We start from the raw sequence: 18215 nt of genomic DNA on the forward strand, positions 1-18215 counted from the left end.
CTATGCCACGCTCAGGACACAGCTTGCTTGGTGGGCCTTAGCTCTGGAAAACAGGGTGTCTCCTAATAGTATCTTGACATTTCCCCCTTTTGGTCAAAGGGAGGGGATCTGAAAGAACCCCTACCCTTCTGGCCAATAAAGGAGAGGAAGGTATAAGCCGAGATGCCATGAGAAGCCAGCTGGGCCAGGACAAGATGTGGAGTTGAATAGGTCTCATCTAGCCATCGTTTCCTTGTAGGCAAAAAAGAGAGGGAGGCAAGAATGTAAAAAAAAAAAAAAAACCAAACCAAAAACCTAGGATGGTATACTGAGGCCTCACATGGAATCTTGAGATAGCTGCTTCTGGGTCCATACTAGACAAACCTTGAGGTACCCAAAGGGTTCTGCCAACCATTCAGGAGCTGGGGTTTTCTTCAGATGATCAGGGAGTATACAGTCACAGATTTGACAGCTGTGGGAGTAGTCAGAAGGCCTTTAGAAACAATGATTGATTGACAGTTGTGAGAAAACTCTTTGCATCAGTCTTTGGATCTGAGTTTCTGGTCAGCATCTCCACACAGCACATAGAGATGGTCCATTTTCCCAGTCATACAAGGCTAGGTTCAAACAATGCAATAAAGTTTTCTCACAATTTCCATAATTGCATAATTACATGAAGTCAGGTACAGATCAAACTACTTAGAGGTCTCCCTATGGACTAGTTCTGAGAAGGAAGGGAGATTCACATGGCATTAACATAGCCAAGAAAACTTAAACATACACCTCTTGAAACAAAAAGAAAGCAATACAATAGTTATCACCAATAGTGATTATTTATAAAAGGAAACAGTGGTGCTTAAGAGCCAAGATGACTTCATTAAGATAGAATCAACTTTTTTTTTGAATGCAAATAGTTTAACTTTATTGAGTCTCTTGTCAGTTTTTTTTTCATGTTTACCTTTTTATGCTTCTCTTGAGTGTTGTGTTTGAATGTCAAACTTTCTGTTCAGCTCTGGTCTTTTCAACAGAAATGCTTGAAAGTCTTCTATTTCATTTATGTCCTTTTTTTCCCCTGAAGGATTATACTCAATTTTTCTGTGTAGATGATTATTGGTTGTAATCTTAGCTACTTTGCCTTCCAATCCCTCCAGTCCGTTAACATGGAAGCTGCTAAATTTTGTGTTATCCTGACTGTGGTTTCATGATATTTGAATTGTTTCTTCCTGCTTTGCAGTATTTTCTCCTTGACCTTGGTGCTTTGGAATTTGGCTATAATATTTCTGGGAGTTTTCATCTTGGGATCTCTTTCAGGAGATGATTAGTAGATTCTTTCAATTTCTGTGGTTCTGGGATATCCAGACAATTTTCCTTGATAATTTCTTAAAAGATGTTATCTAGGCTCTTTTTTTTCTTATCATGGCTTTCAGGCAGCCCAATAATTCTTAAATTATCTCTCCTTGAACTATTTCTCAGGTTAATTGTTTTTTTTCCAGTGAGATATTTCATACTTTCTTCTATTTTTTTTCATTCATTTGATTTTGTTTTTTCTCGATGTCTCATGAAGTCATTAGCTTCCAGTTGCCCAGTTCTGATTCTTAAGGAATTATTTTCTTCAGTGAACTTTTTTGTACCTCTTTTTCCATTTGTCAATTCTGCTTTTTAAAAACTTCTTTTCTTCAGTGAATTTTTTTACTATTATGCTAATTCTATTTTCTAAGGTGTTATTTTCTTCAGGTTTTTTGTGCCTCTTTTACTAAAGCGTAAATTCTATTTTCATAATTTTCTTCCATCACTGTCATTTGTTTTCCCAATTTTTCCTCTGCCACTCTTATCTTTCTTTAACTCTTTCAGGCATTCTTTGGGTTTAAGTCCAATTAGCAGTTTTCTTTGAGGCTTTTCTGGTAGCTGTTTTCACATTGTCTTCTTCTGAGCTTGTGTCTTGGTCTTCCTTGTCACAATATGGTCAAGTTCTTTTTTTGTTGCTTCCTGATTTTTTCAGCCTTTTTCTTGACTTTGAACTTTATCTTAAACTTGGGTTCTACTCACCCTAGGGCAAGAAGTCACTGTTCCAAGGTTTAAGGCTTTTTCTCGCTGCTCTTTTCAGAGCTAGTTCAGAGCTAGTTTTTCAGTGCTTCCAGGTGGTGTGATTGGGGAGAAGTGTGGTCACTGCTCTCCTGGTCTGTGTTCCAGTCTTTACCCAGAAAGGAATCCTGTTCTCCTGCAGCCACAACTACCAGCACTCTTCTTGGCCCTGGAACTGTGACCAGGTTCCTTGCTTTCCTGTGGCTGCAGACATGAGTGCTCCTCTCTGGTAACAGACCCCAGAGGCAGGAGGATATGAAAAATTTGGAGGCTTGAGCTAACTCTCAATTCAGTGTGGTACAGAGGAATTTGGTGCCAGAGGGCTTTTGCTTCAAAACCCATTTCCAGTACTAACAATATGTATGACTCAAGAAAAATCATTTAACCTAACTGGGTCTCAGCTTCCTTGTCTGTAAAAAATAGATGTTCTTGAAGGTCTTCTCTTCCGAATCTGTGATTCTATGAGCTCTGAAAATACTTGGCAGATGTATTTGGCACATCTACCTTCCCCACTCCCACCTACCTAGACCCTGAAAATAGTTATTGTGCCCCTCTCCTTGGAAGCTGTAAGAGCAGGCCTTCTGTTCCCACTGTTCTTTCCTGACCCATCCTAATGACTCACAACATAATCCATATCTGAATAGGTAAGCACATTACTGGTTTGAGGCCCGGGTTTATGATTTGTGAAATTTCTTTTACAGCTCAAATGACTCAGGCCTCCTGGGGTAGAGCACTTATTTCCTCCTGCTTGGGATACTGTAGGCAAATCTATTTCAGTTGTCATACTTTTTAAATAATAACAACTCATCCTAATAGTGCTTATGGTTTTACAAAAGACTTTCCTCAACCAGTCTGGAGAGCCTGATAAATAATTCTTTGTTAAATTAACTGTGTGATGTTGGGCAGGGCCCTTTACTTCTCTCATATCACTTTCCTCATCTGTAAAGTGGGGATTATAATTTTGCATTACATACTTCACAGGGTGAATTCAGTGTGGTCAAAGAAAAAAAATGAGTCTATATCCTCAAAATGCTAGTAAGTGTTGCAGCTGTGATTTGAGTCTCTTCAAATTTCAAGCACATCGTTTCTTTGACAGGGGGTGCTCTCTTAGCTCTTCTGGAGTCCATCCTTTACAACGCACACTCCATAGAGGCCGTATTTATCAGAGTCATGGAGAACTACCCTGTTAAATCCAGAAACATCTCTGCTTCTTTCTTCCTTGACCTCTTTTGTACTGTCAGATCTCCTTTTTGGTAATGGGATCTAAATTATCATCCGTATCAGTTTTGCTGCCTATCCTTTTGGTCATTTCCTCTACCAGCATCTTCCTCAGCCTCTACTTCCAGCTCTATAGGGTCAAGTAGGGCTTCAACTTACTTCTCTTTATATTAGGACTCTTGGACAGCATCATCCAAGGCAATGGATTTAGCTACTATATGCAGATGACTTTCAAGTCTGCCTATCACCCCACGATTTCGTCCCACAATGCGTTCGACATGGATGGTAACTCTACATGGATATCCTACTACCATCCAGATTTATCAGGGTTGGGTTCATCTTTCCTCCATACTCTCTCCTTGGTCAGCTTCCCCAAGACATCAGACAATGTCACCCTCTATCCTGACCTTTCAAACAAGAAGCCACATGGAATATTCAACCTGTTGCTTCTCTTGTTCCTACAGAGTGGGTTGTTCTTGTTGTTCAGTTGTTTCAGTCATTGCTGACTCTTCATGACCCCATTTGGGGTTTTCTTGGCAGAGATACCAAAGTAGTTTACCATTGCCTTCTCTGGCTCATTTTACAGATGAGGAAACTGAGGCAAACAAGGTTAAGTGACTCACCCAGAGTCACCCAGCTAGTAAGTCTCTGAGGCTGGATTTGAATTCAAGATGAGTCTTCCTGATTCTAAGCTCAGTGCTCTATCCAGTGTGCCACCTGCCAAATCCAGTTTGCTTGTTTTTTCATTCATAGTCTCTCCCATATCTGTAGGCTGGAGTTGTACGGGAAAGAGAACTGAAATTGAATAGGAGACAGGTTTAGTCATTCACTTGTTTGAATTCTAGTAAGTTACTTCTCTAGATCTCTAGATCTGTAAGTTGGAGAAAATGATCTATGAAGTTCTTTCCCACTCCAGGTTCCTTCTATCCTCTTTTTCTCTGATGATTGCAGTCCATAAGGCCTCCCTGAAAAGCCCTGAAAAGTGTGCTCCCATCATTCCATTGCACTGGGACCAGGACCAAAGTGCTTCACTGGTTGCCTCCCAATCCTTCATCAACATGGCTCACATACAGAGGGTTAGGTAATAGTGCTTGAGAGGAGCCTGAGGGAAATGAGGAGTCTCACACAGCCAACGTGTTCATTTTCTTTGCTTGGCTATATTTATTTGTTACAAATACTTGAGGGAAGTAATCTATGGTGGGGGAGACAGGTGGTGGGTAGCAATGGTAATGCCAAAAAAAAGAAGAAAAAGAAAAAAGCATCTTAAAAATACACAAAAGAAACAGGAGGAAGGAGATATATGGACAAATAGAACAACTTTGTGTTGAATTTAATATGCACTTAGGAAAAACCAAACTAACAGCTCATAGTGTTCTTCCTTCCAATAAAATCTTCTTTTGTGTTCTTTGTATATTAAAATATTTATTTTTTAAGTTTATAATAAAAAAAGAAAATTTAAAAAGAAAGAAATTAGGAACCCCAGATTTTACTACCAACTTAAGTAAACCAGTTCAGGTAGAATGTGGTTTTTCATTTACTCCAGTGTGAAAGGACATTTTACCATTCAGCTGACAGATGAGCTTTTGGGGGGTCAGGAGAAAAGAGAGAGAGAGGGAGAGAGGGAGGAAGGAAGGAAGGAAGGAAGGAAGAAAAAAGAAAGAAACAAAGGCAGGAAGAAAAGAAAGAAAGAAAGGCCGGGGGGGGGGGTGGTCCTTCTTCTGCTCAACTGCTGCCAGGACTCCTCTCCAGAACGCCAGGAATGAGTTAATAAATGTGGAGAAGTTTTAGAGGGAAAAGCACCATACAGGTCAAAGTACTCCAGTATTCTCAGTATCACATTTCCCCTACTATCACATCCAATTTCAACAATGAATTTTCAGTCCTGGTGTTCTCTTACCATCTCATCTTCATTAGCGGGCTTCAATGAATCCAATCCCATTTAAATCACAAATACTCAAGGCATGTATTTCCTCACTGCTGGCTCCAACTATACGGGATTGTAATTGTTTGTTCTGGGGCTGCCAGCATCACTTAAATCGAAACCAAACCAAACCAAACAACTTGGTAGAAAAGCTACTAATATGCAGTGCTCAGTACCAAGCTCCCCACTGCCGACCCCGGGTTCCTGGCTCTAGCAAAGTCCATAATACCACACCCTTCCCATAAATACTCCACCCCTCTTAGTCCATGGTGCGGGGGCCGGGGGGAGGAAGGCTGAAAGGGAAGTAGGTTAACACGGGGTGAGTTTTTGAGAAGAGCAGGCAAAGCTTGGAGAGGTTCCTTTCCTACTCACCCAGCACAGTGACCACTCCGCCCCCGCCCCCCCACCCTGCGTCTCTCCAGAGTGGAATCCTTCCAAGCTTACTTAGGCTCTAGAAGGAGTATCCCCTCCCCTGGTCTGTAAACAACACTGATCCAGACTTTCTGGGACTGGGTTGTTTCTTTCTCTCTAAGCAAGTTCCTTTCGCCCCATTTCTTATTTCCACTTTTTTTTTTTAAAAAAAGGGAGCTGGGAAGGAGAAGATCTGGGCCACTGTGCTGTCCACTATCGTGAAAATCCCGACACAATGGTGAGTTAGTCACTTGTGAAGTGGGTCTTAAGGGGCAAGGAAAGCTAAAGGGGAGAGAGAGACAGAGAGAGAGAGAGAGAGAGAGAGAGAGACAGAGAGACAGAGAGACAGAAAATGTGCGTGTGCGTGTGCGTGTGTGTGTGTGTGTGTATGTATGTAATGGGAGACAAGCTGAGAGGAAAAAGAGACAGGAAGGACTACCTGAAGGGACTTGTGATGTTCTTTCTCATTCTGCTTATTGCTATTACCTAGCAGGGGTGGGGAACTTGTGGCCTTCTAGGTCCTCAAGTGCAGCCCTTTGACTGAATGCAAACTTCACAGAACAAATCTCCTTAATAAAAGGATTTCTTCTGTAAAACAAGACTCAGCTGACTTGTACTCAGTCGAAAGGCTGCACCCAAGGAACTAGAGGGCCACATGTGGTCTCCAGGCCAAAGGTTCCTCACCCCTGAATTCTAGGGTTTAAGTGAATGAAGCTAGGAGGAGATAATCACTTCTTTGGATGTAGTTAGTAATGAAAATAGAAGAATGAGATTCGTTGTTTACTTTTTCTTTTTTAATAATTTTAATTGATGTTTTCTGTTTCTTATGCGACCATAGTATCTCATGTATGGTTCCCCCTTTACCTCTCCCTAAGAGCCATCCCATAAAACAAATAGTGGTTTGTTTGATTTTTAGAGAGCGAAAAAAATCAGCATAACTGGTCGATAGATTGGGAAAGCCCCAAAACATGCACAGTGTGTAACATCTGTTGACCTCCCACTGCCACCAAGTTGTAGGTTGGGGATGTCTTCTCATATCTTTTCATTTGAGTCCCACTTGATCTTTATAATTTTGTTACATTTCTTTTGATTCTTTGGTGTGTCATTGTTCTTTCCATCCATGTCCTTTGGAAATCAAATTCCTCATTCTTGAATTTTCTAAACTCATATAGTTTATTGAGCACATTCTGTCTCTCATCTGTGGACCATCAATATATCTTATGCTGACCTCCCCCTTGCATGCAGTTCATTGCCTGAATATTGGAAAATAAGACAAATTTCTCCCTGCTCCCAAAGTGAAGTATATCACAATACAGGGGGAAAAAGATCACATGTGGGGGTCAGGAACTGGGTTCCCCTCTGGAAGAAATTCCCAAGCAAATGTCTTGGTCATGGTCATGCTCTGAAGTTTCTTCAGCCTCATCCGATACGGGGTCAATGTTCAGAGTATTTTCATTCTTAGAGTAGAGGCCAATGGAAAATATAGGCCAGAAAGGCTCTAAAAGGGAGCTGGTGAATGTATAGATGTGGCATCTACTGACTCTGCATCATAAAACACTATGTCTCCCGCCTCATAATCCAAAAAGATCTGCACTTTGTACAGTTTTCCTCTTAAGGGAATTCTAGTCCTAGGTGTAGTAAGACTATCTACTTATTTTGTCTTAGACTCAAAAGTCAGTATCCAATAGGAGAAGATAGTGAAACCTCTCCAATTCTATTTATAGAGTTCTTACAAAACCAAAATCCCAAGCAGAACTGTTTCCCACTGTTACTTCCCAATACTGTCTTCCAGGCATCAAGTTCTGAGTTGCTACAACAGGACCACACAGATCAGATCTCTCTACAGTACAATGCAGTTTCTTCTGTGACTCTCTTTCTCTTGTTGCTTTCATATCTGTGGGTAACATAATTTCAAGATGGGTGGTTTCAGGATTCAGACTGATTTCCTCCCGGATTGTTTTTCTCTGATTCATGCTCCCCCTCAAGTGAGGTTGGAACAATTTGAAGGACTGTGCTACTTTGCAGTTGTTAATTGGGCCAGATTCTTCATAACAGAAATTTTCTGGCACCCAGAACATTTAAAACAAGTCGCATGAATATGCTGGAGGATACAATCTTTGAAGAAATTGTGACCACATTGTATAGATGTAGCACGTGTGAAGAAATCTAGGCAGATGGAGCATGCCACCTCTTCTGAGATACCTAAAGTGAGATACAGTCTTTCTGATGCCTCTGATTTGTGTAGTTCCCTGTGTGGTTGTTTCTTATTGGACTTAGCTTTCTAACACCTGTCACCTCCTGTAAAACATCTTTAGGTGACCAAATGGAAGGGGGAATGACGCCAGGCGACAAAGGATCTGAAATTCTTGTAGATGAGAGAACAGAGTCTCCAAGGACACCATGTTGGATAGTTGTAATCAACTGACGAGCTTTCCTGAGAAGTCATGTGGCATAATGGAAGGTAGAGGCACTTACTGTATATGTGGCACAGTTAACTCATAACCTCTTTAAGCTTCAGTTCCCTCTTCTGTAGAATGAGTTTAATGACACCTATGTATCTGTCTCAGAGTTGTGAGCACCCAATGAAATTATTTTTCTAAGTTATTTTATCTTTGAGCTTTAAAACACTATAGAAAAGCCATCTAAAATCGTATTTATTGAATACTGCCTCAGCACCATGCTAAGAAACAAAATCATAAGGAATGTTTCCTGACAATAAGAATTTCACAGACTGGTTGGGGATCTCGTCAGAGGTGCAAACTGATATCCTGATCCCTATGAGGTAAAGAGTGGTCGCTCTGTGGGCCCAGTTGGTACAGACTACCAATGCTTTCGGGGAGTTCAGAGTTGATCATTAGAATGATCAGTTAGGCTGGTACTTCCAGTTTCTTCTGTCCCAACTTCACATCTCTTCTGGGAACTTAACTGTTCCTTTATCCCATATCCACACCCCTTGGTATCACTTTTCAGAAATCTTGCTGCGGTGAAGTCAGTACATGTTAGCCTCCAGGTCTTAAGTGGGATGTTGATCTCAGTATGTGACTTAAAATATTAAGCCTTCCAGAGGAGTCTGCATTTCTCTTGAGTGTGGATTTTTTTGTTTTGTTTTGATTGAGAGTGATGTTTATAAACAAAGTTGAAAGCTTGGATATATACATGTTGACTTCTTTTTGGGATATGTTAATGCATGGTTTTTTTTTTTACAGAAGAATCTTTCCTAGCCTTTCCCCCCTAATTTATTTATTTTTAGTTTACAACATTCAGTTTCACAAGCTTTTGAATTCCAAATTTTCTCCCCCTCCCTCCCCTCTTCCCTCCCCTCTTCCCTCTCCAAGATGGCATGCAATCTGATATAGGCTCCATATATACATTCACATTAAATATATTTGCACATTAGTCATGTTGCAAAGAAGAATTATAACTAATGGAATGAACCACAAGAAAGAAGAAACAAAACAAAATAAAACAAAAAAGAGAGAGCAAATAGTATGCTTCAATCTGCATTCAGACTCTGTAATTCTTTCTCTGGATGTGGATGGCATTTTCCACCATGAGCCTTTTGGAGTTGTCTTAGAGCCTTGCATTGCAGAGAAGAGCCAAGTCTATCAAAGTTAGTCATTGCACAATGTGGCTGTAACTGTGTACAATGTTCTCCTGGTTCTGCTCCCCTCTCTCAGCATCAGCTCATATATCTATTGAATTTTAAAAGCATTTTTGGCTGTTTCTAAGGCTGCGTGCTTTACATGGTAGAAGAGACCAAACAGGATGCTATAGTAAAAGACCTTGAAGTCAGCCAATCTGAATCCAAATCCTGACCCTGTTGCTCACAAACTGTGTGACTCTTTGTGACTCAAGTCACTTTGTCTCAACTGCTCTTTTCTTATGTGAAACATGATAGAGTTTAACCAGATTATCAGCTCTTAATTCATATTTGCCTGGTGGCTTAAGGTTTGCAAAAGCAGTTTTACACATCTTCTCTTTTGAACCCTGTCTCCCACCTCCATGCCTTTGCACAGATAGTCTCCTGTGCCTGGAATGCACTCCCTCCAAACTTCTCCTCTTAGTATCTTCCTTTAAGACATTGCTCAAATTCTGCATGAAGCCTTCTTGATTTGTCCAACTGTTGGTGCCTTCCCTCCCAAACTACCTTGAAAACTTCTCTGTCTTTATTAGTATGCATTCCCTTTATATGGGTTCTCTACATACTTAAGTAGCACATACCACCCTAGCCTCCGCTGCCTGAAGACCAGGTAGGCTTATTTCACTGCTCTCCCAGGGTTCTCCACTACCCTTTAGGGCATTGGGGATGTCTAGGCTCTCTGTAGACAGCTCCAGCACCCACCAATTTTGTGCCTTCATTTGGAGGGAGTGGCCCCCTGCACTCCAGTTCCATTTTGCCACTACTAAATGAATTAGATTTTTAAAGATTAATTTATTTGTTTTTAGTTTTCAATGTTCACTTCTGTAAGATTTTGAGTTCTAAATTTTCTCCCCCTCCCTCTACTTTTCCTTCCCCAAGACAGCATGCGATCTGATATAGGCTATACATATACAATTATATTAAACATATTTCCACATTAGTCAAGTTGGAAAGAATTAGAACCAAAGGGGGAAAACACGAGAAAGAAGAAACAAAAAAAGAGAGAAAAGAGTATGCGTTGATCTGCATTCAGACTCCATAGTTCTTTCTCTGCACATGGATAGCATTTTCCATCATGAGTCTTTTGGAACTGTGTTAGATCCTTGTATTGCTGAGAAAAGTTAAGTCTATAAAAGTTGGCCATTGCACAATGTTGCTGTTTTTGTATACAGTGTTCTCCTGGTTGTGCTCACTTCACTCAGCATCAGTTCATGTAAGTCTTTTCAGGTTTTTCTGAAGTCCACCTGCTTAGCATTTATTATGGAACAATAGTATTCTGTTATAATGAATTAGATTTGACAAAGAAATATTTACTTCAAAGGTGTAAAGCAAATATGTGAATAGCTTAGCTTGGTTCCTTCCTTTAGAGCACAGTCTCAGTTCCAAGTCCAACCCCCAGACTCAAGTCCCAGGCATCCTGCCTTCTCTGGTCATCCTGGCCAGGTTAGCTGGCTGCAATGTCCCACTTGGAACCCTGACTGCAAGGTCTCCATGGCTCCAACTCCTGGGGCCAATGTGGATCACCACTTGTACCTGAAACTAGGAAGTACATTTCTCAGAGCTTGTGTTAAAGAGAGTGAGCAGGAGTAGGAAAGTTCTTCCCTTCTTACCTGTTCAGTTCATGGAGTTTTCACTGTGGGTAAACTAGAATATTCACTCTCTGGACAGAGCAGATGTAAGACTGGCAGAAAAGAAGACAGCAGAAAGACAGTGAATGGCCCAGTCTTTTTTTAAAAAATAATTAACTTTTAATATTCATTTTAAAAAATTTGGGTTTTTTTTCCAAATTCTCTCCCTCACTCTCTCCTGCCCACTTCCAACCACTGAGAAGGCAAGTAATATGATATTAATTATACATGTGAAATCATGCAAAACATATTTCCATATTAGCCATGTTGCAAACAAAAAGTAAAGTGAAACAGTATGTTTTGATGTACACTCAGAGTTCATCAGTTCTGTACAGTGTTCTCCTGGTTCTGCTTGCTTCACTTTGCATCAGTTCATAGGGGTCTTACCAGATTTTTCCGAAGCCATCCTGCTCATCATTTCTTATAGCATACTAGTATTCCATCGCAATCATATACTAGAACTTGTTCTGCTAGTGAGTGACTCAGTCCTGACAGCTTTAAAAATGAAGGCAGCCAATTCATGGTAGGAGACGAAAAGGTTTCCAGGTCAATCAATCTGGACACACTCCAAAAGTCCCTCCACGGCACTTCCATGTTGGGTGAACTAGTCATGCCCAGACATACTTGTTGTCTATCCTATTCAAAGGGTCGATTCTTTGCAGGTTGGAATGGTTTCATTCTTTCCATTCTTTGCAGTCATAATCCCAGCCCCTAGTAGCATTTCTAATAGGCATTTGAAGGTTTTATTGATCTTTACAACAATGCCTCAAGGTAGGTGCCAGGTGGTGAAGTGGACAGAACGCTGGACTTAGAGTCAGAAAAACTCAAGCTCAAATCTGGCACGAGATATTTACTAGCCGTGTGACCCCGAGTAAGACGTTTAATCGATGTCTGCCTCAGTCTCCTCATTTGTAAAATGGGCCTAACCTTAGCACTAATTTCCCAGGGTTGTCATGGGGATCAAAGGAGATATTTGTAAAGCACTTTGACAATCTTAAAGGGCCATATGAATGCTAACTGTTATTATTATTATTTTTATATTATTCTTATTCCCCCCTTCCATTTTAAAGATGAAGAAACCTCATTTTCCTCACAATATTGCATATCTATTAAGTGTCTGAGGTAGAATTCAAGCCCAGATGCCAGGCTGTAGATCTCTAGCTCTAAAGTTCTGTCATTTTCTGCCTTTCTGAGCAGGGATACTAATAGTTACACACCTTGCTTCACACAGACCTGTTTGGAGGCACGATGAAGTTATGTATGTAAAAGTCCTTTGTACACCAAAAATCACTGAAACAGCGGAAGCTAATGAAGACAGGTCGGGACCATCAAGGGACCAGTCAGTATTTTAGGAAGGGAGATAAGACATGTATGTAAATAACGAATGTAAGGTAGGAGGTGATGAGTGCCATAAGAGAAGAACCACAAAGGTCTCTGAGCTCTAAGAAAAGGGAGTGATTCCTTGTGGTTCGGCTTAGGAGCGAGGGACGGAGATAATGAACAGGTTCGACATGGACCTTGAAGAATGAATAGGACTTAGACAGACAGACATGGGGTGGGGCAGGGAAGTAGGAAGGACACTTAAGTCAGAGGGAACAGCATTAGCAAAGACACAGAAGTAGGAAAAAAACAAAACCCAGAACTGCGTGATCTCCAAGTTAGAAGGGACCCAAGAGGCCATCTAGCTCAGTCTTGGCTGGGGCCTGACAAGATTTCCCTATAATATCAGCAAATCTCCCAGGGATTTGGGAACTTTGGGAGGAAAGGTTCTGTTCCATATTAGGATATATGAGAGAGAGAGGAAAGCAGGGCGTAGTCAGACATGTACCCTAGACTTGGGAAGAATAAGTTTGAAAGCAGTTCTGAGAAAAAAGATAGGTAGGCTTCCCTAGTTGAAAATTCTATGGCGTTTGTTAGGCCCTCAAGGGATGGGAAATTCTCAAGAATGAAATTATGAAAATAAAAAGAGAAAGAATTCCAATGGAGAGGAAAAGGGGGAAGTAGTCAAAAGAGAATGATGTAGCTGGATTGGGAACTCATTAATTTAGAGAAATACAGAATTATTAAGAGATTAATAAGGGATATGCAGAATATTGAGAACAGTATGGTGTAATAGTAGTAGGAGCAGCAGCGGTAGCAGCGATTGTCATAATAATAGTAATAAGAATATTAATAAAAACTAGCATTCATATAGTACTTTAAGGTTTGTAAAACATTCTACGGATATTATCTCATTTTATCCTCATAGAAACCCTGGGAGGTGGGTGTTATTTATTTTACAGTTGAGGAAACCAGGGAAGACTGAGGTTAATTGACTTGTCTGGATCTTCCTGACTTCAGGCTCAGTGCTTTCTTTACCACCTACCTCCTTGAGACGGTCAGAGTGGGGTAGAGGCTGAAAGGGGGCTTTACTGTGGTGTAATGACAATAATCAACATAAGCCAGTGGGTAGGAGTGGAGATGGGCTGCCAGCTGAGCACTAAGTCCAGAGGTCCAGCCAGGACCTATAGTTGCCAGGATGATCTGGGGGTACTGTGAAGAGGCCAAAGGGACCACAAGACTGAAAGCTGACAAACAGCATTATAGACTTAGGGAACATGTGCAGGAGTAAGAGCAGGGGCCTTAAGGAGAAGGAGGAAGGCAGCTGATAGTCACCTAGCCCTAGAAACCATGATAGGAATAAATGAGTCAGGGACTGGACTAGGTGCTGTGAGTCTGCTGGAATTACGAATAAACCTGGGAGGTGGGGAGAAGGAAGGGAGGAATGGGAAACTCACTAGAAGTGGGCAACTATTGCTTTGCTAAAGGAACTAAGATTCTAGTCCCTTCCCTGTTCTTTATATGACTATGATAAATCTGTTGTATATTTAATTCCTGTGATGCTTGATGCTTACAAGAGAAGAGAAGCTCCTTAGTGGAAAATCAGTCAAATTCAGATGTTCCTATGGCATAAACCATTGTTTTGTTGTTAATGAGAAGCTTCCAAGATTGAACTTGGGCCAGAGTTGTGGTTCTGTGCCTTGGCTTATAGGAAGTGAGGAGGCACAATGGATAGAGTGCTGGGCCTGGAGTCAGGGAGACTCATCTTCCTGAGTTTATGTCTGGCCCCAGGCACTTACGAGTTGTAAGTGGGCTAGTCAGTTAATCCTGTTTGTTTCAGTTTACTCATCTGTAAAATGAACTGGAGAGGGAAATGGCAAACCACTCCAGTATCTCTGCCAAGAAAACCCCAAATGGGGTCACAAAGAGTTGGATCTGACCCAAAATGACTGAACAACAACAGCAAAGCCCTAACTTACATGTATTACTCCATTTTATTTCTAGTTTGGTTTTTGTTTTTTAATTAGCGTGTTTAGAACATTTACATGCTGTAATTGATTTCCTTTGTAGCCTTTTAAATTTTATTTAATGCATTTAAAAACATCATTCTGAAAAATGGTCCGTAGGCTCCACCAAACTGCCAAAGGGGTCTATGATGCAGAAAAGTTAAGACTCCTTGGTTTAGAGTTAAGGAGTAGAGAACAGATGACGATGTTTGGAGGTGTGGATTAAGAGGAAAGGGGAAGCTCAAGATGTGTGGTCTTGATTTTCTCCGTATAGTAAGTTTTCTGCTGAAAGACCATGGTCTGGGAGTGATGTAGGGGGTCTGAAGGGAAGAAAAGGTTTGGGATAGTCACAGAGAAGAGCTTGATAGAAATTCAATGAAGGAAAAGATGGTGGAATTTGTTCTATATTAGTGGGAGCCCAGTAGAGATGAAATAACCGGAATTCATGATGAACCAGTTGACATGGTTACATGTCTGCCTCCAGCAGGGTTGAACAACATGGTAGTGGGGCAGAATGCTACTGCCATCATTGATTTCATGTCCCATACCTGGAAGCACAGAATATCTCAGCTTCTGAAGCTCACCTCCCTGACCTAATATTCTCATGCTCTTTAGGGCTCTTGGGGTATCCCATCAAGGCTTACCCTTCCTGAATGGTGCTCCATGCTTCCCCCTAGTTGCTCAGAGTTTGTTCAATCATGCTTTGCTTTCTTCCCTTTTCCCCACTCCCAACTGATTCATGAGTTCAAATCCTGCCTCAGACACTAATTGTGTGACCTTGAGCAAGTCATTTAACCTCTTTGCATCTCACTTTCCTCATCTGTAAAGTGAGGGGTGATTTATGAGACAAAGCCCAGGGAACAAATATTAGGAGCATAATTCACAGTTATCTTTGGCAACTTTGTGCATACTTCTACAAGTTAGTCTGGTTCTGTATGTATCCTGTATTCTCAACATTAGGTTGTGTTTAATTCTGTGTTTCTTTGTGTATATTCCTTTATCTTTTCTGGTGTTCTCCACACGTGTCTCATGTACCAACAATGTTGCTAGCAGCTGCTGTGGAGGTGTAAGACCAACAACAAGAGCACACAGGAGGGCTGCTAGCACAAGTTCTTTGATCTGCTTTTCTTTTCTTTTTTTTTTAAATTTAATTTATTTATTTAACATATTTTGTTTTCAGCATTGGTTTTCACAAGAGTTTGAATTACAAATTTTCTCCCCATTTCTACCCTCCCCCCCACTCCAAGATGGCGTATATTCTTGTTTCCCTGTTCCCCAGTCGGTCCTCTCTTTTGTCACCCCACTCCCCTCCCATCCCCTTTTCCCTTCCTTTCTTGTAGGGCAAGATAAATTTCTACACCCCATTGCCTATGTATCTTATTTTCTAGTTACATGCAAAAACTTTTTTGTTGTTGTTTTTGAACATCTGTTTTTAAAACTTTGAGTTCCAAATTCTCCCCCCTCCTCCCTTCCCACCCACCCTCCCTGAGAAGTCAAGCAATTCAACACAGGCCACATGTGTATCATTATGTATAACGCTTCCACAATACTGATGTTGTGAAAGACTCACTATATTTTGCTCCTTCCCAACCCATCCCCCTTTATTGAATTTTCTCCCTTCACCCTGTCCCCTTTTGAAAGTGTTTGTTTTTGATTACCTCCACCCCTGTCTGCCCTCCCCTCCATCATCCCCCCCTTTTTTATCTTCTTCCCTCTTCTTTCCTGTGGGGTAAGTTACCCAATTGAGTATGTATGGTATTCCCTCCTCAGGCCAAATCTGATGAGAGCAAGATTCACTCATTCCCCCTCACCTGCCCTCTCCCCTCCTCCCACAGAACTATTTCCTCTTGCCACCTTTATGCCAGATAATTCACCCCATTCTATCTCTCCCTGTCTCCCTCTCTCAATATATTCCTCTCTCATCCCTTAATTTGATTTTATTTCTTTTAGATATCTTCCCTTCATCTTCAACTCACCATGTCCACTCTCTCTCTCTCTCTCTCTCTCTCTCTCTCTCCCTCTCTCCCTCTCTCCCTCTCTCCCTGTCTCCCTCTCTCCCTCTCTCTCTCTCTCTCTCTCTCTCTCTCTCTCTCTATATATATATATATATATATATACACCCATACATATATACATACCTACACATTCACTTATATATATATATATATACACATACATACATACATAAACATATATATATATATATGCATATTCCCTTCAGCTACCCTAATACTGAGGTCTCATGAATCAGACACGTCATCTTTCCATGTAGGAATGTAAACAAAACAGTTCAACTTTAGTAAGTCCCTTGCAATTTCTTTTTCTTGTTCTTTTTCTTGATTACCTTTTCATGCTTCTCTTGATTCTTGTGTTTGAAAGTCAAATTTTCTATTCAGCTCTGGTCTTTTCTGAGAAAGCTTGAAAGTCCTCTATTTTATTGAAAGTCCATATTTTGCCTTGGAGCATGATACTCAGTTTTGCTGGGTAGGTGATTCTAGGTTTTAATCCTAGCTCCATTGACCTCCGGAATATCGTATTCAAAGCCCTTCGATCTCTTAATGTAGAAGCTGCCAGATCTTGGGTTATTCTGATTGTGTTTCCACAATACTCAAATTGTTTCTTTCTGGCTGCTTGCAGTATTTTCTCCTTGATCTGGGAGCTCTGGAATTTGGCGACAATATTCCTAGGAGATTTCTTTTTGGGATCTATTTGAGGAGGCGATCAACGGATTCTTTCAATTTCTATTTTGCCCTGTGGCTCTAGAATATCAGGGCAGTTCTCCTTGATAATTTCTTGAAAGATGATATCTAGGCTCTTTTTTTGATCATGGCTTTCAGGTAGTCCCATAATTTTTAAATTATCTCTCCTGGATCTATTTTCCAGGTCAGGGGTTTTTCCAATGAGATATTTCACATTGTCTTCCATTTTTTCATTCCTTTGGTTCTGTTTTATAATATCTTGATTTCTCATCAAGTCACTAGCTTCCACTTGCTCCAATCTAATTTTTAAGGTGGTATTTTCTTCAGAGGTCCATTGGACCTCCTTTTCCATTTGGCTAATTCTGCCTTTCAAGGCATTCTTCTCCTCATTGTCTTTTTGGAGCTCTTTTGCCATTTGAGTTAGTCTATTTTTTAAGGTGTTATTTTCTTCAGTGTATTTTTCAGTATTTTTTGGGTCTCCTTTAGCAAGTCGTTGACTTGTTTTTCATAGTTTTCTCGCATCCTTCTCATTTCTCTTCCCAATTTTTCCTCTACTTCTCTAACTTGCTTTTCCAAATCCTTTTTGAGCTCTTCCATGGCCTGAGACCAGTTCATGTTTTTCTTGGAGGCTTCTGTTGTAGGCTCTTACACTTTGTTGACTTCTTTAGGCTGTATGTTTTGGTCTTCTTTGTCACCAAAGAAAGAATCCAAAGTCTGAGACTGTATCTGGGTGTGTTTTTGCTGCCTGGCTATATTCCCAACCAACTAACTTGACCCTTGAGTGGGGTATGACTGCTTGTAGACTAGAGAGTTCTATGTTCCACGTTTGGGGGGGAATGTGCCAGCTCTGCCACACCAGCACTCCTCCTTCCCCAAGAACCCCCAACTCGGACTGGGCTTAAATCTTCAGCAGGCTGTGCACGCCTGCTGTGATCCACCACTTAATTCCTCCCACCAGGTGGGCCTGGGGCCAGAAGCAACTGCAGCTGTAGCTGCCCCACCTCCGCTGCCCCCGAGGCTGGTAGCCGAACCTCGAACTCCTTCCACTCCGGCAGCTTTTCCCACTAACCTTCTCCACTCTCTTTGGTGTTTGTGGGTTGAGAAGTCTGGTAACTGCCGCAGCTCACTGCTTCAGGGCGCTAGGGTATGCTCCGCCCAGCTCCTGGTCAGGTTGGTCCGCACTGCTCATGCTGGGCTCTGCTCCGCTCCCAGCTCCCAGCTCCGTGTGGTTTAGACCTCACCCAGAGACCAACCAGGCTGTCCTGGGCTGGAGCCCTACTTCCCTCTGCTGTTTTGTGGGTTCTGCAGTTC

The 18215-nt window shown here is 41.3% G+C and overlaps 1 protein-coding gene across 3 annotated transcripts in view; it reads left to right on the top strand.

Annotated features, from left to right (window-relative positions):
- Positions 1–5482: 5482 nt before the first annotated feature.
- Positions 5483–18215, top strand: part of LOC118850023 (solute carrier family 23 member 1-like) — a 47428-nt gene continuing 34695 nt past the window's right edge. Inside the window, exons 1-2 of one of the 3 annotated variants that reach the window (XM_036759204.1) lie at positions 5483–5519; positions 5785–5849. In XM_036759204.1, the coding sequence (XP_036615099.1) occupies positions 5847–5849 (3 nt within the window). In that variant the 5' untranslated portion in view covers positions 5483–5519; positions 5785–5846. The other 2 variants (XM_036759203.1, XM_036759205.1) reach the window with 2 other exon arrangements.

The sequence above is a fragment of the Trichosurus vulpecula genome, chromosome 5 (genome assembly GCF_011100635.1).
Source record: "Trichosurus vulpecula isolate mTriVul1 chromosome 5, mTriVul1.pri, whole genome shotgun sequence".
In the NCBI taxonomy this organism is placed as follows: Eukaryota; Metazoa; Chordata; class Mammalia; order Diprotodontia; family Phalangeridae; genus Trichosurus; species Trichosurus vulpecula.